The sequence below is a fragment of the Trachypithecus francoisi genome, unplaced genomic scaffold (genome assembly GCF_009764315.1).
Source record: "Trachypithecus francoisi isolate TF-2019V2 unplaced genomic scaffold, Tfra_2.0 Lachesis_group5, whole genome shotgun sequence".
NCBI lineage: Eukaryota > Metazoa > Chordata > Mammalia > Primates > Cercopithecidae > Trachypithecus > Trachypithecus francoisi.
Window position 1 is genome coordinate 145889854 of NW_022681470.1, and position 25787 is coordinate 145915640.

The 25787-nt window shown below is 51.2% G+C and overlaps 1 protein-coding gene across 2 annotated transcripts in view; it reads right to left on the reverse strand.

Moving 5' to 3' along the window:
• The window catches only part of ATCAY (ATCAY kinesin light chain interacting caytaxin), a 47360-nt gene that overhangs the window by 20026 nt on the left and 1547 nt on the right, over positions 1-25787 (reverse strand). For both annotated transcript variants that reach the window (XM_033197696.1, XM_033197695.1), the window contains exons 2-4: positions 21044-21159; positions 5319-5377; positions 1061-1282 (exon numbers count right to left, since the gene is read on the reverse strand). In XM_033197696.1, the coding sequence (XP_033053587.1) occupies positions 1061-1282; positions 5319-5377; positions 21044-21120 (358 nt within the window). In that variant the 5' untranslated portion in view covers positions 21121-21159. The remainder of the gene's footprint in view (positions 1-1060; positions 1283-5318; positions 5378-21043; positions 21160-25787) is intronic.

A 25787-nucleotide genomic window follows, 5' to 3' on the forward strand; every position in this document is an offset into this window, starting at 1 on the left:
CACCCATCTCGGTCTCCCAAAGTGCTGGGATTACAGGCTTGAGCCACCGCGCCCAGCCTGTCCTTAATTCTTTTCTTTCCTTTTCTCTCTCTTTCTTTCCTTCCTTTCCTTCTTTCTTTCTTTCTTTTTTTTTTTTCTCTCTCTCTCTCCCTCCCTCCCTTTCTTTCTTTTTTCTTTTTTCTTTTTTTTGTTTTTGAGACAGAGTCTTGTTCTGTTGCCCAGGCTGGAGTGCAGTGGTGCAATCTCTGCTCACTGCAAACTCCACCTTCTGGGTTCACACCATTCTCCTGTCTCAGCCTCCCGAGTAGCTGGGATTACAGGCACCCGCCACCCCGCCTGGCTAATTTTTTGTATTTTTAGTAGAGACGGGGTTTCACCGTGTTAGCCAGGATGGTCTCGATCTCCTGACCTCGTGATCTGCCTGCCTCGGCCTCCCAAAGTGCTGGGATTACAAGCGTGAGCCATGGCGCCCAGCCCCACCTCGCTCTCTTTTTTAAAAATTTTATTTTTGAGACAGGGTCTCACTTTTTAAAAAAAATTTTATTTTTATTTTATTTTATTTTTTTGAGACGGAGTCTCGCTCTGTCGCCCAGGCTGGACTGCAGTGGTGCGATCTCAGCTCACTGCAAGCTCCGCCTCCCGTGTTCATGCCATTCTCCTGCCTCAGCCTCCCGAGTAGCTGGGACTACAGGCGCCTACCACCACACCCAGCTAACTTTTGTATTTTTAGTAGAGACAGGGTTTCACTGTGTTAGCCACGGTAATCACGAGGTCGATCTCCTGACCTCGTGATCTGCCTGCTTTGGCCTCCCAAAGTGCTGGGATTACAGGCGTGAGCCACTGCGCCTGGCAAAAATTTTATGTTTAAGACAGGGTCCCATTCTGTTGTCCAGGCTGGAGTGCAGTGGCATGATCATGTCTCACTGCAGCCTTGATCTCCTGGGTTTAAGGCTAGACAGCTTAGAGCCCCTGCCCCACTTGTAACTCTCTGAGCCTATGGGAATCCAGAGACAGAAAGGTGGGGGCCCTCCAGCAGGCCCCAGAGAGACCCGAACTTTACCTTCCCACTCCAGTTCGTTGCCATTCCCCAGGAACTCCAGCGAGTCAGTTTCATCGGGGGTCTCAATGTCATCCACGTTAATATCCAGGTCATCGGGGGTATCCAAGAAGTCGTCGGACAGCAGGGATCCCTCACTCTGATCCAGAGAAATGTTGATATCTGGGGCCACCAGCGTCTTCCTCTTACGATGCGCTCCGTTGAAGTTTAGCGTGTTGGGAGGAGCTGCAGGGAAATGAGAAACACGGAAAAAAATCTTTGCTTTCTCTCTTTTACCTCCTCCCCATTTTCCTACCTGGTGGAAGCTATTTTATCATATAGGAATGGGGGAGAGAGGGTAGGCTCCCTTCTGTATCCATGCCATTGTTGGGGGCGGGCAGAATGAAGCAGGCATCATCCTGACGGGGTGAATGTTATAACCACTGTCCTGTGGGCAGGGGCAGGGCACTTGCCTCAGAGATTAAAGATGGATGCTTGGACATTGGGTAGACATGAGTTCAAAGCCTGACTTTGGCCCGGGGTGCTGTGGCTCACGCCTGTAATCCCAGCACTTTGGGAGGCTAAGGTGGGCAGATCACCTGAGGTCAGGAGTTCTAGACCAGCCTGGCCAACATGACGAAACCCCGTCTCTACTAAAAATACAAAAATGAGCCAGGCGTGGTGGTGGGCGCCTGTCATCCCAGCTACTCAGGAGGCTGAGGCAGGAGAATCACTTGAGCCCAGGAGGCAGAGGTTACAGTGAGCCGAGATCACACCATTGCACTCCAGCCTGGGTGACAGAGCGAAACTCTATCTCATAAATAAATAAATAAATAAATAAAGGAGAAGAGACACATCTCTTCTGCAGACAAATCGTGAAAGCAGCGCATCCTCTTCCAGGCTTTCTCTGACTCTCACCCTCCTGTCTCCACTCATGAGAACCCTGTGGGGATATCAGGCCACCTGGATAATGTAGGATCCGGGATAGTCTCCTGTTTTAATCACAGTGCTCCAGGGAACATCCAATAGGGTGTGTGTGTGTGTATATATATATATATATATATATTTTTTTTTTTTTTTTTTTTTAGACAGAGTCTCGCTCTGTCGCCCGGCTGGAGTGCAGTGGCCAGATCTCAGCTCATTGCAAGCTCCGCCTCCCGGGTTTACGCCATTCTCCTGCCTCAGCCTCCCGAGTAGCTGGGACTACAGGCGCCCGCCACCGTGCCCCGCTAGTTTTTTTTGTATTTTTAGTAGAGACGGGGTTTCACCGGGTGAACCAGGATGGTCTCAATCTCCTAACCTCGTGATCCACCCGTCTCGGCCTCCCAAAGTGCTTGGATTACAGGCTTGTGCCACCGCGCCTGGCCATGTGTGTATATTTTTTTCTCCCATGTATGTGGAAAGACAGAGAGAGGGAGAAATTAATTATTAATTAATTAATTTATTTATTTTGAGACGGAGTCTCGCTCTGTTGCCCAGGCTGGAGTGCAGTGGCGCGATCTCGGCTCACTGCAAGCGCCGCCTCCCGGGTTCACGCCATTCTCCTGCTTCAGCCTCCCGAGTAGCTGGGACTACAGGCGCCCGCCACCTCGCCCGGCTAGTTTTTTGTATTTTTAGTAGAGACGGGGTTTCACCGTGTTAGCCAGGATGGTCTTGGTCTCCTGACCTCATGATCCACCCACCTTGGCCTCCCAAAGTGCTGAGATTACAGGCGTGAGCCACCACGCCCGGCCGAGAAATTTATTTTAAGGAGTTAGCTCATGTGATCACAGAGACTGACAAGTTCTCAATTGGCAGGGCGGGCCAGCAGGTGGGACGCCTAAGGAAGGGTTGATGTTGCAAAGGCATCTGCAGGCAGAATTGTCTCTGCCTGGGGCAACCTCAGTCTTTGGCTCTTAAAACCTTCAACTGATTAGATGAGGCCCACCCTCATCACAGACAGCTGCCTGCCTTAATCTAAAGTCCACTAATTTATTTTGTTTTATTTATTTATTTGTTTTTTGAGATGGAGTCTCACTTTGTCACCCAGGCTGGAGTACAGTGGTATGATCTCGGCTCACTGCAACCTCCGCCTCTCAGGTTCAAGTGATTCTCCTGCCTGAGCCTCCCCAGTAGCTGGGATTATAGGCATGCACCACCACACCTGGCTAATTTTTTTTTTTTGAGACAGAGTCTCACCTTGTCACCCAGGCTGGAGTGCAATGGCACGATCTCAGCTCACTGCAACCTCTGTCTCCTGGGTTCAAGTGATCCTCATGCCTCAGCCTCCAGAATGACTGGGATTACAGGCACATGCCACCATGCCAGCTAATTTTTTTTTTTTATCTTTAGTAGAGACGGGGCTTCACGATGTTGGCCAGGTTCGTCTTGAACGCCTGACCTCGTGACCCGCTCGCCTCGGCCTCCCAAAGTGCTGGGATTATAGGCGTGAGCAACTGCGCCCTATTTTTATTTTTATTTTTGAGATGGAGTCTCGCTCCATTGCCCAGGCTGGAGTGCAGTGGTGCTATCTTGACTCACTGCAACCTCTGCCTCCTGGGTTCAAGCAATTCTCTTGCCTCAGCCTCCTGAGTAGCTGGGACTACAGGCACCTGTCACCATGCCCAGCTAAGTTTTGTAGTTTTTTTTTTAGTAGAGACGGGGTTTCACCATGTTGCCCAGGCTGGTCTCGAACTTCTGACCTCAGGTGATCCACCCGCCTCGGCCTCCCACAGTGCTGGGATTACAGGCATGAGCCACTACGTCCAGCCCAAAGTCCACTCATTTAAATCTTAAGCTCATCTCAAAAAATACCTTCACAGCTACATTCTAGAGTAGCATTTGACCAAATACTCAGGTAACCACGGCCTGGCCACGTGGACACATACAATTAACCATGACATTGACCTATTTTGAGGTCCTTAATTTAATCCTGTCTGCAAAATCCCTTCTGCAGGAAAGGGAACATTGTCAGGTTCCGGGGATTCAGATCTGGATGGGTTGGGGGCTGATATCTAGCCGGCCACACCTAGGAAGTGGGGTGCTGTTGTTAACACCTCCCTTCCTTGGAAGCGGGACCCAGATGGGTGGAGAGACTTGCCTTAGGTTACCCTTTGGGGCTTGACAGCACCAAGCAGGCCCCACATGCAAAGGGCCCCAGATGGCCTGGCCTTCTCTGTGGGCCTCTGCACTCTGTGGTCTGCCTCTGGGGTGACCCACCACCCTGAATGTTCCTGGAAAAGGGAGAGGAGCTGGTCCCTCTAACCTGGCTCTATGGCACAGTGTGGGGCAGCAGGGAGGTGCTGGGTTGGGCAGGGCTCTCATTGCTGTGTGACCTCAGAGATGTGGACGTCCCTCTCTGGTCAGTGTCTCTCCCCTGGAGGAAGGGCATTATCGTGAGTTGCATGGCAGAGATGCGGGCATAGCAAGGGTCCCAGGAGGGCTCAGTGAGGAGATGCCAGTGAGAGCACAGGGTTCAGGGCGGCTCCTCTGGCCGCCCAGGACTCCCGTCCCCAGGATCTGGGGCTTTAGAGCCTGCTACGTTATGATTTTTTTTCCTCTGCTAAAGGAAAAACATGCCAGGAGTGGTGGCTCACGCCCGTAATCCCAGCACTTTGGGAGGCCGAGGTGGGAAGATGGCTTGAGCCCAGGAGTTCAAGGGAAGCCTGGGCAACATAGCTAGATCCCATCTCTACAAAAACTACCAAAAGTAGCCAGCCATGGTGGTGTGCACCGGTAGTCGCAGCTACTCAGGAGGCTGAGGCAGGAGGATCTCTTGAGCCCAGGAGGCTGAGGCTGCAGTGAGCCATGATCACGCCACTGCACTCCAGCCTGGATGACAGAGTATGACCCGGTCTCCTAAAAAATGTATATATTTGGGTCCAATATAATGTATTATACATTAAAATGTATATGTTTAGAGCTCTGGATAGCAGAGCCTCCCAGGGTACCCTTGGCTGTGCTGAGTTTGTGCCTCCAGGGCACTTGGCATCACCTCATTTAATCCTTACATGCCCCCTCTGTGAGAAGCTCACTACCTACATTTAGTAGATGAGGCATTGGAGGCACAGAGAGGCTGAGTGACTAGCACAGGGACACACAGCAACACAGCGTGCTGGCTTCATGACAGCGCTATCATCCACTGTGTCTCTCACCCACCACGGCCACTTCCACCGTAGACCCCAGGGCGGAACATTCTGCCCACGGTGTGGCCTCTGACATTTTTACAGTTACAGCCCCAGGCAGGGCTGAAACCCGGAAGCACTGAGCCCGTTTCCGCCCTTCTGCGGACGTGGAAACTTACAGGATGTGTCTTCCACGGGGCTGCCAAGCAATTCCACCCCCGTCTCTTCTGGGAGCGGTCTACGGACCCATCCAGGAATGGGCATCAGTCGCCGGGCACCAGAGATTCAGGCAGAGGACAATGGAGTAGCCGAGACAGGTCCAGCCAGGCAAGTCAGACAAGAACAAAAGAAAAACGCAGTTAGTTCCGGAGAATCACTGGACTTAAATATATACATTTTTTTTTGGAGACAGAGCCTCACTCTATCGCCCAGGCTGGAGTGCAGTAGCGTGATCATGGCTCGCTGCAGCCTCAACCTCCTATGCTCAAGAGATCCTCCTGCCTCAGCCTCCTGAGTAGCTGGGACTGCAGGCGCACACCACCATGGCTAGCTAATTTTGTAGTTTTTTGCAGAGATGGCATCTCGCTATGTTTCCCACGCTGCTCTTGAACTCCTGGGCTCAAACCATCTTCCCACCTTGGCCTCCCAAAGTGCTGGCATTATGGGCGTGAGCCACCACAAGCAGCACGTTTTTTCTTTTCATTCATTCATTCTTTTTTTTTTTTGAGACAGAGTCTCGCTCTGTCATCCAGGATGGATGGAGTATGGTGGCGCAATCTCGGCTCACTGCAACCTCCGTCTCCCAGGTTCAAGCAATTCTTTTGCCTCAGTCTCCCAAGTACTGGGACTACAGGTGCCCGCCACCATGCCCGGCTAATTTTTGTATTTTTAGTAGGGATGGAGTTTCATCATATTGGCCAGGCTGGTCTCGAACTCCTGACCTTGTGATCCGCCCACCTTGGCCTCTCAAAGTGCTGGGATTACAGGCGTGAACCACCGCGCCCGGCCGGCATGCATGTTTTTTCTTTAGCAGAGGAAGAAAATTATAACGCATCAGGGCTGAAGGGCTCCTTTTAATCATCAAATTAATATTAAGATTTTTGGAGATTTTTAGATGGCTGGAGGAGAATGAAGGTTTTCCCCAGCAGCACATGACTTCAGAAACTTTGAAATATGTTAAGAAGTTGAATTCTCTCTAGGGCAACCCTGTGGGATTTGGTCTCTGATGAGTTGTTAACTCTCAAATGCAGCAAAAAGTATTAAAAATAAATAAAAACCAGCACTTTGGGAGGCCGAGACGGGCGGATCACGAGGTCAGGAGATCGAGACCATCCTGGCTAACACGGTGAAACCCCGTCTCTACTACAAATACAAAAAACTAGCCGGGCGAGGTGGCGGGCGCCTGTAGTCCCAGCTGCTTGGGAGGCTGAGGCAGGAGAATGGCGGGAACCCGGGAGGCGGAGCTTGCAGTGAGCTGAGATCCGGCCACTGCACTCCAGCCTGGGCGACAGAGCAAGACTCCGTCTCAAAAAAAAATAAAAATAAAAAATAAATAAAATAAATAGGCCGGGCGCGGTGGCTCAAGCCTGTAATCCCAGCACTTTGGGAGGCCGAGACGGGCGGATCACGAGGTCAGGAGATCGAGACCATCCTGGCTAACACGGTGAAACCCCGTCTCTACTAAAAATACAAAAAACTAGCCGGGCGAGGTGGCGGGCGCCTGTAGTCCCAGCTACTCGGGAGGCTGAGGCAGGAGAATGGCATAAACCCGGGAGGCGGAGCTTGCAGTGAGCTGAGATCTGGCCACTGCACTCCAGTCCGGGCGACAGAGCGAGACTCCGCCTCAAAAAAAAAAAAAAAAAAAAATAAATAAATAAATAAATAAAATAAATAAAAAACCCCACAAAAACCTGAGTCAACCAGAAGAGATCTCTATGTCAATGCTGAAAGTTTGTGCAACCAAATAAATAATGCAATATTGAATTATAACCCAAGATATGAAATAAATGTCTATGAATCCATACAGATATAAATAAGTCACTGAACAAATAGCAGAGAAGAGACACATTTCTTGTGCAGAAAAATTGAAAATAGTTTATGTACAGATCTGCCCTCAAGAAAGTGAAGGATAGGCTGGGCACGGTGGGTGGCTCACGCCTGTAATCCCAGCACTTTGGGAGGCCGAGGTGGGCGGATCACGAGGTCAGGAGATTGAGACCATCCTGGCTAACACGGTGAGACCCGTCTCTACTAAAAAATACAAAAAATTAGCCAGGGCTGGTGGTGGCACCTGTAGTCCCAGCTACTTGGGAGGCTGAGGCAGGAGAATGGCATGAACCCAGCAGGCGGAGCTTGCAGTGAGCCGAGATTGTGCCACTGCACTCCAGCCTGGGCAACACAGCAAGATCCCATCTCAAAAAAAAAAAAAAGATGAAGGATAACTCTCTGTAGGCTGTGTGTAGTGATGTCATTCCAAAAAATACAGGATGGGCCGGGCACAGTGACTCATGCCTGTAATCCCAGCACTTTGGGAGGCTGAGGTGGGAGGATCACTCGAGCTCAGGAGTTCAAGACCATCCTGGACAACATGGTGAAACCCCGTCTCCACTAAAAATACAGAAATTAGCCAGGCATGGTGGAGGACACCTGCAATCCCAGCTACTCAGGAGGCTGAGGCAGGAGAATTGCTTGAGCCCGGGAGGCGGAGGTTGCAGTGAGCCGGGATCGTGCCACTTCACTCCAGGCTGAGTGACAGAGTGAGATTACATCTCAAAATAAACAAAACTATCAAGGGCATCAAAACAAGAAAGACAGGGAGACCGCCACAGTCCAGAGGAGTGTCAGGAGATGTGATAACTAAATGTCATCTGGGATCCTGGATGGGGTTGCGGGGCAGAAGGAAAAGGACAGTAGGCCAGCCTGGGCAACACGGCAGAACTCTGTCTCTACAAAAAATACAAAGATTAGCTGGACATGGTGGTGCCTGTAGTCCCAGCTACGCTGGAGGCTGAGGTGGGAGGACTGCTTTAGCCCGGGAGGCGGAGGCTGCAGTGAGGTATGATCGCACCACTGCACTCCAGCCTGGACGACAGAGTGAGACCCTGTCTCTTTAAAAAAAAAAAAAAAAAGAAAGAAAAATGGCCAGGTGCAGTGGCTCAAGCCTGTAATCCCAGCACTTTGGGAGGACGAGACGGGCGGATCATGAGGTCAGGAGATCAAGACCATCCTGGCTAACCCGGTGAAACCCCGTCTCTACTAAAAAATACAAAAAACTAGCCAGGCGAGGTGGCGGGCGCCTGTAGTCCCAGCTATTTGGGAGGCTGAGGCAGGAGAATGGTGTAAACTTGGGAGGCGGAGCTTGCAGTGAGCTGAGATCCGGCCACTGCACTCCAGCCTGGGCAACAAAGCGAGACTCCGTCTCAACAACAACAACAAAAAAAGATGAGAGAAAAGAAAAAAGCAAAAGAGGACATTAGGAAAAACTATGAAAATCGAAAAAAGCATGGACTTTGGCAACTAATAACCAACATTGATCAATATCGTTATTGGTCCATATTGATACTATTGTATCAATATTGATTCATCAATTGTGACAAATATAAAATATACACAGCTAATATAAGATGTTAATTATGGGCTGGGCGCGGTGGCTCAAGCCTGTAATCCCAGCACTTTGGGAGGCCGAGACGGGCGGATCACGAGGTCAGGAGATCGAGACCATCCTGGCTAACACGGTGAAACCCTGTCTCTACTTAAAAAAAAAAATACAAAAGACTAGCCGGGTGTGGTGGCGGACGCCTGTAGTCCCAGCTACTCGGGAGGCTGAGGCAGGAGAATGGCAAAAACCTGGGAGGCAGAGCTTGCAGTGAGCTGAGATCCGGCCACTGCACTCCAGCCCGGGCGACAGAGTGAGACTCCCTCTCAAAAAAAAAAAAAAAAAAAAAGTTAATTATGGGAGAAACCAGGTGCCCAGTCTGCACAGTCTGCAGGAATCTCTGTACTAACTTTGCAACTTTTTCTTTTCTTTTCTTTTCTTTTTTGAGATGGAGTCTCGCCCTGTCGCCCAGGCTGGAGTGCAGTGGCCGGATCTCAGCTCACTGCAAGCTCCGCCTCCCGGATTCACGCCATTCTCCTGCCTCAGCCTCCCGAGTAGCTGGGACTACAGGCGCCCGCCACCTCGCCCGGCTAGTTTTTTTTTTTTTTTTTTTGTATTTTTTAGTAGAGACAGGGTTTCACCGTGTTAGCCAGGATGGTCTCGATCTCCTGACCTCATGATCTGCCCGTCTCGGCCTCCCAAAGTGCTGGGATTACAGGCTTGAGCCACCGCGCCTGGCCCTTTTTTTTTATGAGACGGAAATGCTGGGATTACAGGCGTGAGCCACCGCACCTGGCCCCGGACCGCTTCTTGAAGCCACAGCCCTTGCCGCCCGAGTTTGACCCAGGAGCTCTGGCTCCTTGGCTACCCTGGGAAATACTCCATTCCGGGCAGAACATTTTGTACGGGGCTGCCAGAGGTCCTAGCGGCAGGGCGTGCTGACTCAGGAAAGCCAGGCTACAGCTTAATTCATCTCTGTAACTCAACATTCCTGGCTCAGCTGCAAGGCAAGCTGTTTAGACAGGAAGGGCGGTGGAATGCATGTTCCTTTCCTTTAAAAAAAATGATTTATTGGCCAGGTGTGGTGGCTCATGTCTATAATCCTGGCACTCTGGGAGGCTGAGGCAGGCAGATCACCTGAGGTCAGGAGTTCAAGACCAGCCTGGCCAAAATGGTGAAACCCTGCCTCTACTGAAAAATACAAAAATTATCTGGGCGTGGTGGTGCGTGCTTGCAGTCTCAGCCTCTTGGGAGGCTAAGGCACGAGAGTCACTTGAACCCTGGAGGTGGAGGTTGCAGTAAGCCAAGATTGTGCCATTGCACTCCAGCCTGGGCAAAAAAGTGAGACTCTGTCTCAAAAAAAAAAAAAAGATTTATTCCCCTCATTTCTGTTCCACTTAGGGCATGAGCTGGTAACCTTTTGGGGGCATAAACCTATTTACGCTTTTTCCCTCTCCCTTTCCCTCCCTCTCTTTTGCCCATTCACCTATGCATCAAATTTTTTTTCCCTCTCTCTTTTCCTCCCTCTCTCTTTTCTACATTCATCAAATGTTTTTGCATAACCACTGCATCTCCAGTGCATCTACGGGGCTTGGAGGTAAAGGAGGAATCACATGTCACCCTCCTCCTGTTCATGGCAAAGATCAAAATGGAGCGGATTCCCAAAGGAAATGAAAACATCTGTTCACACGAAAACTCATACTTGAATGTTCATAGCAGCATGGTTCATAAAAATCAAAAAGTGGGAACAATTCAAGAGTCCATTGACGGCCAGGCGCGGTGGCTCACGCCTGTCATCCTGACGCTTTGGGAGGCTGAAGCGGGCGGATCATGAGGCCAAGAGTTTGAGACCATCTTGGCCAACATGGTGAAACCCTGTCTCTACTAAGAATACCAAAATTAGCTGGACGTGGTGGTGCATGCCTATAATTCCAGCTACTCAGGAGGCAGAGGCAAGAGAATCGCTTCAACCCGGGAGGCAGAGGTTGTAGTGAGCCGAAATCGCACCACTACACTCCAGGCTGAGGACACAGTGAGACTCCATCTCAAAAACAGACAAACAAACAACCAGTCCATTAACAGCTGACTGAATCAACAAATATGGTATATCCATTCAATGGAATACTTTTTAGCCCTGAAAAGGAACGAGGCTCTGACACAGACCACAGCATGGATGCACCTTGAGGACATGAGGCTTAGTGAGAGATGCCAGACACAAAGGACCACACAGTGTGTGATTCCAGTTACATCAAATGTTGGCCGGGCGCGGTGGCTCATGCCTGTAATCCCAGCACTTTGGGAGGCCGAGACGGGCGGATCACGAGGTCAGGAGATCGAGACCATCCTGGCGAACACGGTGAAACCCCGTCTCTACTAATAAGTACAAAAAAAACTAGCCGGGCGAGGTGGCGGCGCCTGTAGTCCCAGCTACTCGGGAGGCTGAGGCAGGAGAATGGCGTGAACCCGGGAGGCGGAGCTTGCAGTGAGCTGAGATCCGGCCACTGCACCCCAGCTTGGGTGACAGAGCGAGACTCCGTCTCAAAAAAAAAAAAAAAAAATGTTGGCTAGGTGTGGTGGCTCATGCCTGTAATCCCAGCACTTTGAAAGGCTGAGGCAGGCAGGTTCATTGAGCCCAGGAGTTCGAGACCAGTCTGGGCAACATGGCGAAAGCCCGTCTCTACTAAAAATACAAAACAGGCCAGGCACGGTGGCTCAACCCTGTAATCCCAGCACTGTGGGAGGCTGAGGCAGGCGGATCACGAGGTTAGGAGATCGACACCATCCTGGTTAACATGGTGAAACCCCGTCTCTACTAAAAAATACAAAAAGACTAGCTGGGCAAGGTGGCGGGCGACTGTAGTCCCAGCTACTCGGGAGGCTGAGGCAGGAGAATGGTGTAAACCCGGGAGGCAGAGCTTGCAGTGAGCTGAGATCCGGCCACTGCACTCCAGCCTGGGTGACACAGCAAGACTCTGTCTCCAAAAAAAAAAAAACAAAAAACAACAATTAGCTGGGTGTGGTCATACATGGCTAGTTCCAAGTACTCGGGAGGCTGAGGCAGGAGGATTGCTCAAACTTGGGAGGTCAAGGCTGCAGTGAGCTATGATTGTACCACTGCACTCCACCTAGGTGAAAGAATGACACCCTGCTCAAAAAAGAAAAGAAAAAAAAGAGATGTTTAGAACACGTACATTTTCACAGGATGTAGATATGTGGTCCCCAGGGATTAGGGGAGAGGGATGAAAATGGGGGTTGACTTAACAGAGTAGGATTTCCTCTCACGGTGATGAAAATGTCTTTAAATTAGATAGATGTGGGGTTGCAGAACATTATGAATGGACTCTGCCACTGAATCATGAGCTTTAAAACGATCAATTTTTAATTTTTTTTTTTTTTCTTTGAGACAGAGTCTCGCTCTGTTGCCCAGGCTGGAGCGCAGTGGCATGATCTCGGCTCACTGCAAGCTCTGCCTCCCGGGTTCACGCCATTCTCCTGCCTCAGCCTCCCGAGTAGCTGGGACTACAGGCGCACAGTGCCACATGCGGCAGATTTTTTGTATTTTTAGTAGAGACGAGGTTTTGCCGTGTTAGCCAGGATGGTCTCGATCTCCTGACTTTGTGATCCGCCCACCTTGGCCTCACAAAGTGCTGGGATTACAGGTGTGAGCCACCGCGCCCGGCCACCCAGCTAATTTCTATATTTTTCCGCAGATGGGGTCTTGCAGGCTGGTCTTGAACTCCCGAGCTCAAGTGATCCTCCTGCCTCGGCCTCCCAAAGCGCTGGGATTACAGGAGTGAGCCACTGTGCCTGTCTGGAAGTGACTTTTAAGTGTAGACTTTTAAGCATGACTTTGGCATCCTGCAGAGACCAGGCAAGAGCACTCCAGATGGAAGGCACTCAGAGCTCCAGGCTCTGGGACCGGAATAAGCTTGCCAAGTTCAAGGGCAGATCAGAAAGCAGACCCAGGATGCCTGGCGCAGAGAGAGCAGTGGGGGAGGAGGGAGTGGTTGGAGGATGGAGGGTAAGGAGGGAGGGAGGGAGGGAGGGAGGGCGGGCCAGGGGAAGGCAGTGTGGCAGGGATGGGATGAGGTCCTGAGGCTGAGCCGCCCATTGCAGTGGATGTTCAGGAAAGGTTTAAGATCACGCGGAACTGGAGAAGCCGACCTGGCAGGGCTGCAGGCTCCCTGAAGGAGGACCCACTGCTCCCAGACATGGGTGGAGCAGCCTCTCCCCGCTTGTTCATGAAGCTGCAGTTTCCAAGATCAGGTGAGATCCTGTTACTTCCGCAAGCTCCAAGAAAACCTCAGACTCTCCAGACCTGGAGATCCCCTCCATGGCCCACGGGTATAATACATCCACTTAGTCCTCTGCAGAGTCGGCTCTCAAAGTCTGTGATGGGCAACCCAGGTAAAAAGTGGAGGTCCCAGCTGGGCATGGTGGCTCACACCTGTAATCCCAGCACTTTGGGAGGCCGAGGCGGGCGGATCACCAGGTAAAGCGATTGAGACCAGCCTGGCCAACATGGCGAAACCCCGTCTCTACTAAAAATACTAAAATGAGCCAGGCGTGGTGGCACGTGCCTGTAATCCCAGCTACCCAGGAGGCTGAGGCAGGAGAATTGCTTGAACCCGGGAGGCGGAGGTTGCAGTGAGCTGAGATCGTGCCACTGCACTCCAGCCTGGGCGACAGAGCAAGACTCCGTCTCAAAAAAAAAAAAGAAGAATGTGGGGGCCCCCCCATATGCAAGATGCACAGCGTGGCTTCGTCCTGCTGAGGTGGGTTGGATCGTGTTCCCCCAGAAGAGACAAGTTTAAGTCCCAGTGCCTGGTGAGACGTACGCCCCAGTAGACACACAACCCAGTATACTCAATCTGATGCAATGAGTTGTTCCAGACTGGGTCTTGGATTTGGAGTGGGGCATTAGCTAAACAGGGACATGGGACATTATTGGGACAATTGAGGATACAATTTTTTTTTTTTTTTTTGAGATAGAGTCTTGCTCTGTCACCCAGGCTGGAGTGCAGCGGCACAATCTCGGCTCACTGCAACCTCCACCTCCCAAGTTCAAGCGATTCTCCTGCCTCAGCCTCCCCAGTAGCTGGGATTACAGGTTCCCGCCACCACACCCAGCTGATTTTTGTATTTTTAGTAGAGACAGGGTTTCACCATGTTGGCCAGGCTGGTCTCGAACTCCCGACCTCAGGTAATCCGCCTGCCTTGGCCTCCCAAAGTGCTGGGATTACAGATGTGAGTCACTGTGCCCAGCCCCAAGGGCTGACTTTGATACAAAAGGAGCAAAATGTTAACAATTATATAATCCTTCTAAAGGTGTGCAGATATTCTTTATATCGTTGTAATTTTTTTCCAAGTCTGGAAGTATTTCAAAACAGGCCAGGCGCAGGGGCTCATGCCTGTAATCCCAGCATTTTGGGAGGCCGAGGTGGGAGGATCATTTGAACCCAGGAGTTTGAGACCAGCCTGGGCAACACAGTGAGACCCCATCTCTACAGAAAATAAAAAATAGCTGGGTGTGGTGGCATATGCCTGTGGTCCCAGATATTCAGGAGGCTTCAGTGGGAGGAACGCCTCAGCCTGGGACATGGAGGCTATAATGAGCTATGATTACTTCACTGTACTCCAGCCTGGGTGACAGAACAAGACCCTGTCTTGAAAAAAAAGAAAAAATTAATTAAAAAGTTACAAGCAGCCAGGCATGGTGACTCACACCTGTAATCACAGCACTTTGGGAAGCTGAGGTGGGTGGATCACTTGAAGTCAGGAGTTCGAGACCAACCTGACCAATGTGGTGAGACCCCCATCTCTGCTAAAAATGCAAAAATTAGCTGGCCATGGTGGTGGGTGCCTGTAATCCCAGCTACTCGGGAGGCTGAGGTAGGAGAATCGCTTGAACCTGGGAAGTGGAGGTTGCAGCGAGCCGAGGTCACGTCATTGCACTGCAGCCTGGGCGTTGCAGCGAGACTCTGTCTCAAATAAATAAACAAATAAAACCCCCCAAAAAACCCACAACAAAAAATAGAAAGTTACAAGCAAGCAGACAAAACCGGCAGCCACTCAGTTGTGAGGGGAGGAGAATAGAGGGACCTGTGGGGCAACTCACCCTGCACCTGACCCTCCTCGGCTATGATGCCCTGGGCAAGCTCCTCCCCCAGTCCTCAGTTTCCCCACACAGCCTTCCTCAGTCCCTCAACCTGCTTCCACTGAGCCCAGGGCCTTTGCACATGCTGTCCTCTCTGCTTGGAATTCGAGGCCCCTATGCCCCACCTCCTTCCCTGGCTCATCCGTCCTCACCCTTCGCAGCCAGGAATCACAGATCCCCTTCCCTCCCTGACCTGATCAGAAGCGCCATGACTCCAGCTGCCACCTTGCATTGGGTTGTGAGGCTATAAGGGACTGGTATACAGTCGGCGCATAGCATCAGAATGAGTGAATGGAGAAATCGAGGCAGTAAGCAATCTCTGGGCTGCCTTCAGCGCTAGCTCCGTAGCAGGCTGCAGAAGGGTGAGAGTGAAGGAAAATGCTAGAAAGAGGCCAGGCGTGGTGGCTCACACTTGTAATCCCAGCACTTTGGGAGGCCGAGGCAAGCGAATCACTTGAGGTAAGGAGTTCAAGACCAGCCTGACCAACATGGTGAAACCCTGTCTCTAACGAAAATACAAAAATGAGTCAGGCGTGGTGGTGCGTACCTGTAGTCTCAGCTACTTGGGAGGCTGAGGCATGAGAATTGCTTGAAACCTGGAAGCGGAGGTTGCAGTGAGCTGAGACTGCACCACCGCTCTCCAGCCTGGGTGATAGAGTGAGACTCTGTCTCAAAAAAAAAAGTGCTTGAAGGACAGAGGCCATGCAGAGCTCTGTCTGACATCCTTAGAGGAAGTACAAAGACCACTTCTGCAGTCCCCAGGGGAGGGGATGGCTGGGCTGGGAGAAATAGAATTGTGAGCTGTTTTGCAGCAGACAGAGGTTGTTGTGTGTGGCCGCAGCTGGACCTGCACCGAGGAGCTGCACTCAGTCCCTCCGGAGACGAGGAAGACAGAGGCCTCGTGGAGGAAGTGCCCTGTTGGCAAAGGCGTAGCTTGTGGGGTCCAGGCTGGCACAGCGAGGCTGCTGTCCTGCAAACGTAGAGCTGCTGCAGCGGGCGGGGGAGGGGGGTGGCGAGCAGCCTTGCAGCTGTAAGAAATCCACCAGAAACACTCCCTCCTCCTGCTCCGGCTGGCCTCACCCCTTCCAGAACCGGCCTCCAGCTCACATTTGCAGCTGTGCTCAGCCTCGGTCTTTGTCTCAAGAAGGCTTGGGTGAGACGAGAGCTTTTCAACTTATCGGTGGAGGCCGGCTGGGGTGGCTCGCGCATGTAATCCCAGCACTTTGGGAGACTGAGGCAGGCAGATCACTTGAGGTTGGGAGTTCGAGACCAGCCTGGCCAACATGTTGAAACCCCGTCTCTACCAAAAATACAAAAATTAGCCGGGTGTGGTGGTGTGTGCCTGTAATCCCAGCTACTCGGGAGGCTGAGGTGGGAGAATTGCTTGAACCCAGGAGGTGGAGGTTGCAGTGAGCCGAGATTGCACCACTGCATTCCAGCTTAGGTGACAGAGCAAGACTGTCTCAAAAAAAAAAAAAAAACATTATCAGTGAAGCTGGGCCCAGTGGCTCATGCCTGTAATCCCAGCACTTTGAGAGGCTGAGGTGGGCGGATCACCTGAGGTTGAGAGTTCGAGACCAGCCTGGCCAACATGGTGAGCCCTCTCTCTACTAAAAATATAAAAATGAGCTGGGCGTGGTGGCGGGCGCCTGTAATCCAGCTACTTGGGAGGCTGAGGCAGAAGAATCACTTGAACCCGGGAGGCGGAGGTTGCAGTGAGCTGAGATCACACACTGCACTCCAGCCTGGGTGACAGAGTGAGACTCTGTCTCAAAAAAAAAAAAAAAAAAAAAAGAAAAAAACATCAGTAGGGGGAAAGGGAGCTAAGCTAATAATAATAATAACACTGGAGATGATTATTTATTTGTGCTGCCTTCGTCATTTGCACAGCCCATGTCGGTTGTTTCATCGAAATTTCACAACTATCTGGTGCGTGGGAGATTATTGTCCTATTTTACAGATCAGAAAACAGAGGCACTGAGACGCCCAAAGAGGTAGCCCAGATGGCAGAGCAAACCTGCTGGGGAATTGGGATTTGAACCATGGGCGTCCGATCCCAAAGCTTATGTGCCTTTGTTTATGCTGTGCTGCTTGAAATGACATTATTTTAAAATTATTATTATTTTTCTTAGAGATGCAGTCTTGCTCTGTTGTCCAGGCTGCAGTGCCGTGGTGTGATCATAGCTCATTGCTGCAATCTCCCAGGTCCAAACAATCCTCCTGCCTCAGCCTGCTGAGTAGCTGGAACTATAGGTGCACACCAGCATACCTGACTGTTTTTATTTATTTATTTGTTTGTTTATTTATTTATTTATTTATTTTGAGATGGAGTCTCACTCTGTTGCCCAGGCTGGAGTTCAGTGGTGCGATCTTGGCTCCCAAGATTCTGCAACCTCAGCCTCCCAGGTCCAAACGATCCTCCTGCCTCAGCCTCCTGAGTAGCAGGTGCACGCCAGCATAGCTGACTAATTTTTTTTCATTTTCTATTTTATTTATTTATTTATTTTGAGATGGAGTCTCACTTTCTCGCCCAGGCTGGAGTTCAGTGGTGCGATCTTGTCTCACTGCAACCTCCGCCTCCCGGGTTCAAGCGATTCTCCTGCCTCAGCCTCCCGAGTAGCTGGGATTACAGGCATGCGCCACCAGGCGTGGTTAATTTCGTATTTTTAGTAGAGACAGGGTTTCTCCATGTTGGTCAGGATGGTCTCGAACTGCTGACCTCAGGTGATCTGCCCGCCTTGGCCTCCCAAAGTGCTGGGATTATAGGTGTTAGCCACCAGGCCCGGCCAGTTTTTGCTTGTTTTTGTTAAGAGATGAGGTCTTACTATGTTGCCCAGGCTAATCTTGAACTCCTGGGCTCAAGGGATCCTCCCACCTTGGCTTCCCAAAGAGCTGGGATTACAGATGTCAGCCTCCATTCCCAACTGTGATTGTTGGCTATTCTGAGAACAGGGACCTCTTGCTACAAAGAAACACACACAGGTGCATGGGCCTTAGAGGCTTGGCAATGACTGGATTCAGGAGAGGGCTAAAGTTCTTGAATATCAAGGTGCCATCTTCAACAGTCCTCCTTCTGCTTGGACGTGAATGGGAAGGAAGCTCTCGGCCTCCCACACCAGCCTGACTCATTTTGACGGAGACCGACTGCTCGAGGCATTCTTCTGTATCTCCTTCAAACCCCATTCTCTTTTAAGTTCGTTCTTTCAGCCTCGTCCCGCCTCCGGAACCCTCTCAGATTGAGATTTCTCTGGAACTGGAGATTCTTTTTTTTTTTTTTTTTGAGACAGTCTCACTCACTTCACTGCCCAGGCTGGAGTACAGTGGCATGATCTTGGCTCACTGCAACCTCCGCCTCTCGAGTTTGAGCAGTTCTCCTGCCTCAGCCTCCTGAGTAGCTGGGATTACAGGTGCCCACCACCACGCCCAGCTAATTTTTGTATTTTTAGTAGAGACAGGGTTTCGCCATGTTGTCCAGGCTGGCCACGAACTCCTGACCTCAAGTGATTTGCCCGCCTCGGCCTCCCAAACTGCTGGGACTGCAGACGTGAGCCACTGCGGGCGGCCTGGAAATTCTTTTCAAATTCTCTTTTTCAGGCGGAACACACCTGGTTTTTTTGACTGAACCTCACCCAGTAGTTTCTATAACTGACCCTCAGGCATTGTGTCTGGGGGATGGATGAATTCCTGGCTCTGAAAGGGAAGAGGGATCTCTAGCCAGCAAATCAGAGTCATACATCTCAACATCAAATTCGCACAGCTTCCTTTCCACGTAGTTTTTTTTTTTTTTTTTTTAGACAGAGTCTCGCATTGTCACCTGGGCTGGAACGCAGTGGTGCATCTCGACTCACTATAACCTCCTCCTCCCGGGTTCAAGTGATTCTCCTGCCTCAGCCTCCTGAGTACCTGGGATTACAGGCACCGGCCATCATGCCCAGCTAATTTTTTTTTTTTTTTTTAGTAGAGACAGGGTTTCACTATATTGGCCAGGCTGGTCTCAAACTCGTGACCTTGTGATCCACCCACCTCGGCCTTCCAAAGTGCTGGGATTACAGGCCTGAGTCACTGCGACTGGCCTTTCTTTTCTTTTCTTTCCTCCTTCCCTTCCTTCCCTTCCTTCCCTCCCTTTCTCTCTCTCTCTCTCTCTCTCTCTCTCTCTCTCTCTTCTCTCTCTCTCTCTCTCTCTTTCTTTCTTCTTTCTTTCTGCAGCTGGGCATGGTGGCTCACACCTGTCATCCCAGCACTTTGGGAGGTTGAGGTGGGTGGATCAGGAGGTCAGGAGATAGAGACCATCCTGGCTAACACGGTGAAACCCCCTCTCTACTAAAAATACAAAAAAATTTGTCAGGTGTGGTGGCGGACGCCTATAGTGCCAGTTACTTGGAAGGCTGAGGCATGAGAAGGGCGTGAACCCGGGAGGCAGAGCTTGTAGCAAGCAGAGATCGCGCCACTGCACTCCAGCCTGGGCGACAGAGCGAGACTCCATCTCAAAAAATAATAGTAATAAATAAATAATAAAATAAATAAATAGAGACAGGGTCTCGCTCTGTCACCCAAACTGGAGTGCAGTGGTGCAATCATGGCTCACTGCAACCTCTGCCTTCTGGGCTCAAGTGATCCTCCTGCCTCAGCCTGCCAAGTAGGTGAGACTGCAGGTGCACACCACCATGCCCAGCTGTTTTATTTTTTTAGTAGAAATGGGGTCTCACTATCTTGCCCAGGCTGGTTTCGAACTCTTGAGCTCAAGCATTTCCCCAGCCTCAGCCTCTGTAAGTGCTGGGATCATAGGCGTGAGCCACCACACCCAGCCCCTGTGATTTCTTATTCTGACTAGTGGCCAGCACCTGTCACCCAATATTTGTTAAGCGCCGACTGTATGCCAGGCACTATCCTTAGGTTGGGATACATCAGTGAGCTAAACAAAGACCTGTGCTCTTGTGGGGCTCCTTGTGATGGGGAGACAGAGTGTAGACAAGATGTCCCTGCAAAATGTTCAGCATAGGGGCTGGGCTTGGTGGCTCTTGCCTGGAATCCCAGCACTTTGGGAGTTCGAGACCAGCCTGGCCAACAATGGTGAAACCCGGTCTCTACTATTTATTTATACTAAAAATACAAAAATCAGCCAGGCGTGGTGGCAGGCGCCTATAATCCCAGCTACTCAGGGGGGATAAGGCAGGAAAATCACCTGGTTCCAGGAGGTGGAAGTTGCAGTGATCCGAGATTGCAGCACTGCACTCCAGCCTGTGGGACAGAGCGAGACTCAAAAACAAAAAAACAAACAAACAAAAAAAAAATTCAGCATGTTAGGGGAGTTAGGTGTCTCCTAAAGGCTGCTAATCAATCACCATGTTGCCTCAACCTGGAATTACAGGCGCGTGCCACCATGTCCAGCTAATTTTTTTTCTTTTTCTTTAGAGATGGAGTCTCGCTCTGTTGCCCAGGCTGGAGTGCAGTGGCGAGATATCGGCTCACTGAAAGCTCCGCCTCCCAGGTTCACGCCATTCTCCCACCTCAGCCTCCCGAGTAGCTGGGACTACAGGCACCCACCACCAGGCCCGGCTAATTTTTGTATTTTTGGTAGAGATGGGGTTTCAACGTGTTAGCCAGGATGATCTCGATCTCCTGACCTTGTGATCCTCCCGCCTCAGCCTCCCAAAGTGCTGGGATTACAGGCATGAGCCACCACTCCTGGTATGCCCAGCTAATTTTTATAGTTTTAGTAGAGACGTGATTTTGCCATGTTGGTCAGGCTGGTCTTGAACTCCTGACCTCAAGTGATCCACCCGCCTCGGCCTCCCAAAGTGTTGGGATTACAGGCGTGAGCCACTGTACCAGGCCAGAATGTTAAGAACTCTTAAAATGGTGTAGGGGTGGGGGCTCCTTTGGAGCCTTGAGGCAGGGAGGACAGAAATGGATCTTAAATGAATGAGCAAATACCCATTATGTGCCTGGCCTGGACTACCCCACTGTGAGGCCACAGAGAAGACTTGCACATAGGGCCTCAGCCCTCCCACAGTGTGCGGTAGATGAGGGCACACAGATGGAACCAGGCCAGCCCCGGGCCGTTCCCACTTAGAGACGGCCTGGCTCCTGCGTCCCACCTGGGAGAGACACCTGCTCCCCCGACGGCTGACTCAGGGGTGTGGAAGTCCTACCTGGGAAGGTCTTCGTCCTGCCATTCCTCCTTCACGTCCACGTTTTCCATCCGGAGCGTGGCTTCGGTGGTCCCCATAGGAGCCGAAAGAGGCACCGGCTTGAAGCAGGGGTGACCCTTGGAAAGAATGGGTTTTACTGGACAATAATCCTAATGACAGTGCCCTACCCCATGCAGCTCTTCCCCCTCCCCCCTCCCTCCCTTCTCCTTCTTCTTCTTGAGACGGCGTCTTGCTCTGTTGCCCAGGCTGGAGTGCAATGGTGCAATCTCAGCTTATCGCAACCTCCACCTTCTAGGCTCAAGTGATTCTCCCGCTTCAGCCTCCCAAGTAGCTGGGATTACAGGCACCTGCTACCACGCCTGATTAATTCTTGTATTTTTGTAGAGACAGGGTTTCGCCATGTTGGCCAGGCTGGTCTCGAACTCCTGACCTCAGGTGATCCACCCGCCTTCGCCTCCCAAAGTGCTGGGATCACAGGTGTGAGCCATCATGCCCAGCTAAATTTTGTATTTCTAATAGAGACGGGGTTTCACTATGTTGGCCAGGCTGGTCTCAAACTCCTGAGCTCAAGTGGTCTGCCCGTCTCAGCCTCCCAAAGAGCTGGGATTACAGTGGTGAGCCACTGAGCCTGGCTCTTTTTGAGACGGAATCTCGCTCTGTCGCCCGGGCTGGAGTGCAGTGGCCGGATCTCAGCTCACTGCAAGCTCCGCCTCCTGGGTTTACGCCATTCTCCTGCCTCAGCCTCTCGAGTAGCTGGGCCTACAGGCGCCCGCCACCTCGCCCGGCTAGTTTTTTGTATTTTTTAGTAGAGACGGGGTTTCGCCGTGTTATCCAGGATGGTCTCGATCTCCTGACCTTGTGATCCGCCCGTCTCGGCCTCCCAAAGTGCTGGGATTACAGGCTTGAGCCACGGTGCCCGGACTTTTTTTTTTTTTTTAACCTGATCTTGCTTTGTTGCCTGGGCTGGAGTGCAGGGGCACAATCATAGCTCATGGCAGCCTTGAACTCTTCAGCTTAAGCAATCCTCCTGCCTCAGCCCCCCACCAGTGGCTGTGACCACAGGTGTGCACCACCATGCCTGGATAATTTTTAAAAATATTTTTTAAGAGGCCGGGCGCGGTGGCTTAAGCCTGTAATCCCAGCACTTTGGGAGGCCGAGACGGGCGGATCACGAGGTCAGGAGATCGAGACCATCCTGGCTAACACGGTGAAACCCCGTCTCTACTAAAAAATACAAAAAACTAGCCGGGCGAGGTGGCGGGCGCCTGTAGTCCCAGCTACTCGGGAGGCTGAGGCAGCAGAATGGTGTGAACCCGGGAGGCGGAGCTTGCAGTGAGCTGAGATCCGGCCACTGCACTCCAGCCTGGGCGACAGAGCGAGACTCCATCTCAAAATATATATATATATATATTTTTTAAGAGATTGGGTCTTGCTATGTCGCCCAGGCTGGTCTCAAACTCTTGGGCTCAAGCAATCCTCCTGCCTTGGCCTCCCAAAGCGCTGAGATTACAGGGGTGAACCGCTGCGCCCGGCCAACACTTCTTATTGAGCCATCACCCAGTCCCATGAGGTTCCCCTGTTTTACAGTAGCTGGGACTACAGGCGCCCACCACCACGCCCGACTAATTTTTTGTATTTTTAGTAGAGACGGGGTTTCACCGTGTTAGCCAGGATGATCTGTGTAGAGGCACAGAAAGCTTAGGATGCACAGTGGGGTTCAGAGTTTGAACGTGGGCGAGAGGCTGAGCCTTCAGATACAAGCCCTGCTCCCTTGGAAACTCTGAAATCCACCTTCTCCAAGGTAAGCCATGACCCAGATAGACTTATCCTCCCTCTTGTACCTTGGACCTCAACTAGAAAGCAAGAAATCCAAATCGTCATTCATACTAAAGTGTGAATGGCTGATATACTTCAGCTTCCCTGCTGGGAATGCCAAGTTCAAAGAGAACCCAATAGGCTGTAACCCATCACTATCTGCCATCTCTACCAGGCCACCTGTCCTGCCCCTCTGTCCTCCCTCAAGCAAGTCCTAGAGACCTTCTGATCCCAGGGCTCACAAAGACAGTGTGGAAAGAGACTGGGGTTAGAAAGGAGACCCTCATCTTTACTAACCACAAAATGCCACTTTATTTATTTATTTATTTAGAGACGGGGTCTTGCTCTGTCACCCAGGCTGGAGTGCAGTGGTGTGATCCCAGCTCACTACAGCCTCCAACTCCTGGGATCAAGCGATCCTCCTGCCTTAGCCTCCCAAGTAGCTGAGAGCATGGGCATGTGCCACCATGTCTGGCTAATTTTTCTGACCTTGCTATGTCACCCAGGCTGGTCTTGAACTTATGGGCTCAGGTGATCCTCCTACCTCAGCCTCCCAAAGTGCTGGGATTATAAGCGTGAGCCACTGCGCCACCCCACCCCCGACACCAGTTTTGTTTTTCTTGTTCTAAAGAGCTCACTGGGCAGGGGGAAGCAGTCTGGGTGGGGGCCAGGATCAGAGCTGCCAGGTGAGACTGAGTTCTGGTCTGCTCTGGGGCATGACAGACTCTCAGACCATCTCACTCTCTGGGTCTCAGTTTCCCCTTCTGTAAACAAGAGTTGAATTAGAGATGACCTCTACGATATCTTTTGGATATAGCATACCGGCATTTTATGACTCAACCAACCCCATCTGTTTTGTGCTTTGAAACCAGTGCTTTGCACCTGTGGACAATTCTGCCACCCCTGCTGCAAGGGGACACTTGGCATCGTCTAGAGGCACTTTTCTCACAACTGAGGGAAAGGAGTGCCCCCTGGGGCAGGCCAGGGGTGCTGCTCAGTACCCTACAGTGCCCAGGATGGCCGCCCATGACCAAGAATGACTGAGCCCCAAATATCCATAGATCCAAGGTGGAGAAATCTCGTCTTAAAGACAATAGTCATTTCTGTGTGCATTCCCGTGTTTGCAAAAGGATTTCAGGCCCGTGTCCGGCAGTCATTACACAGCATGGTACACTCCTTCCATTACCTCCATGTGTCCTCTCAACAGTTCCTGAGTAGCAAGATACAATTTTTTTTTTTTTTTGAGACGGAGTCTCACTCTGTCACCCAGGTTGGAGTGCAGTGGTGCGGTCTCAGCTCACTGCAACGTCCGCCTCCTGAGTAGCTGGGACTACAGGTGCGTGCCACCATGCCCAGCTAATTTTTGTATTTTTAGTACAGGCGAGATTTCACTATATTGGCCAGGCAGCTCTCGAACTCCTGACCTAGTGATCCGCCTGCCTCCCAAACTGCTGGGATTACAGGCGTGAGCCATTGTGCCTGGCCACTAGATCCACTTTTTAAATAATCTGGGGGCTGGGTGCAGTGGTGCATGCCTGGAATCCCAGCACTTTGGGCAGATTGCTTGAGATCAGGTGTTCAAGGCCAGCCTGGGCAACATAGCAAGACCCCATCTCTCCAAAAATTTACAAAAACTAACCAAGCATGATGGTGGTTGCCTGAGGTCCTAGCTATTCAGGGGGCTGAGGTGAGAGGATTGCTTGAGCCCAGAAGGTCAAGACCAGCCTGGGCAACATAGCAAGACCCCATCTCTACAAAAAACAAAAACAAAAAGAAAAATTAATCAAACATGGTGGGTGCCTGAAGTCACAGCTATTCAGGAGGCTGAGGTGGGAGGACTGCTTGAACCCAGGAGGTCGAGGCTGCAGTGAGGTATGATCATGACACTGCATTCCAGCCTGAGCCACAGAGTGAGGTTCTATTTCAAAAAATAAAATAAAACAAAATAAAAGGCATCTGGCGGGTGCAGTGGCTCACACCTGTAATCTCTAGCACTTTGGGAGGCTGAGATATGAGGATCACTGGAGCCCAGAAGGTCAAGACCAGCCTGGGTAACATAGCAAGACCCCATCTCTAAATAAATAAATAAATACAAAAATTAACCAAACATGGTGCTGGGTGCCTCGTGCCTGAGGTCCTAGCTGTTCAGGAGACTGAGGTAGGAGGATCGCTTGAGCCCAGGAGGTCGAGGCTGCAGTGAGCTATGATCGCGCCACTGCATTCCAGCCTAAGCAACAGAGTGAGGTTCTATTTCAAACAATAAAATAAATAAAATAAAATAAAATAAGGCATCTGGCTGGTGCAGTGGCTCACACCTGTAATCCCCAGCACTTTGGGAGGCTAAGATAGGAGGATCGCTTGAGCCCAGAAGGTCAAGACCAGCCTGGGCAACATAGCAAGACTCCATCTCTAAAAAAAAAAAAAATACAAAAATTAACCAAACATGGTGCTGGGTGCCTGATGCCTGAGGTCCTAGCTGTTCAGGAGGCTGAGGTGAGAGGACTGCTTGAGCCCAGGAGGTCGAGGCTGCAGTGAGCTATGATGGTGCTGCCGCCTTCCAGCCTGAGCAACGGAGACTCTATTTCAAAAAATAAAAATAAAAATAAAGCATCTGGCTGGGGGAAGTGGCTTACACGTGTAATCCCAGCACTTCGGGAGGATCGCTTGAGCACAGGAGGTCAAGACCAGCCGGGGCAAGATAGCAAGACCCTGTCTCAAAAAAGCAAATACATAAAGCATCTAAGGTCCCCAACTCGCATGGCGTCCTGGCTGCCTCTCTGCGGAGTAGGTTACCTGCAGCCCCCCAGCCTTAGATATGGGCTTTACATGGGGGACGGTGGATTACAGGAAGGACCCAGAGGCAGCCTCAGTCAGATAAGGAAGTGGGGGGAGGGGATGGCTAAAACTAGACCCTCCCCCGTACAGGGTG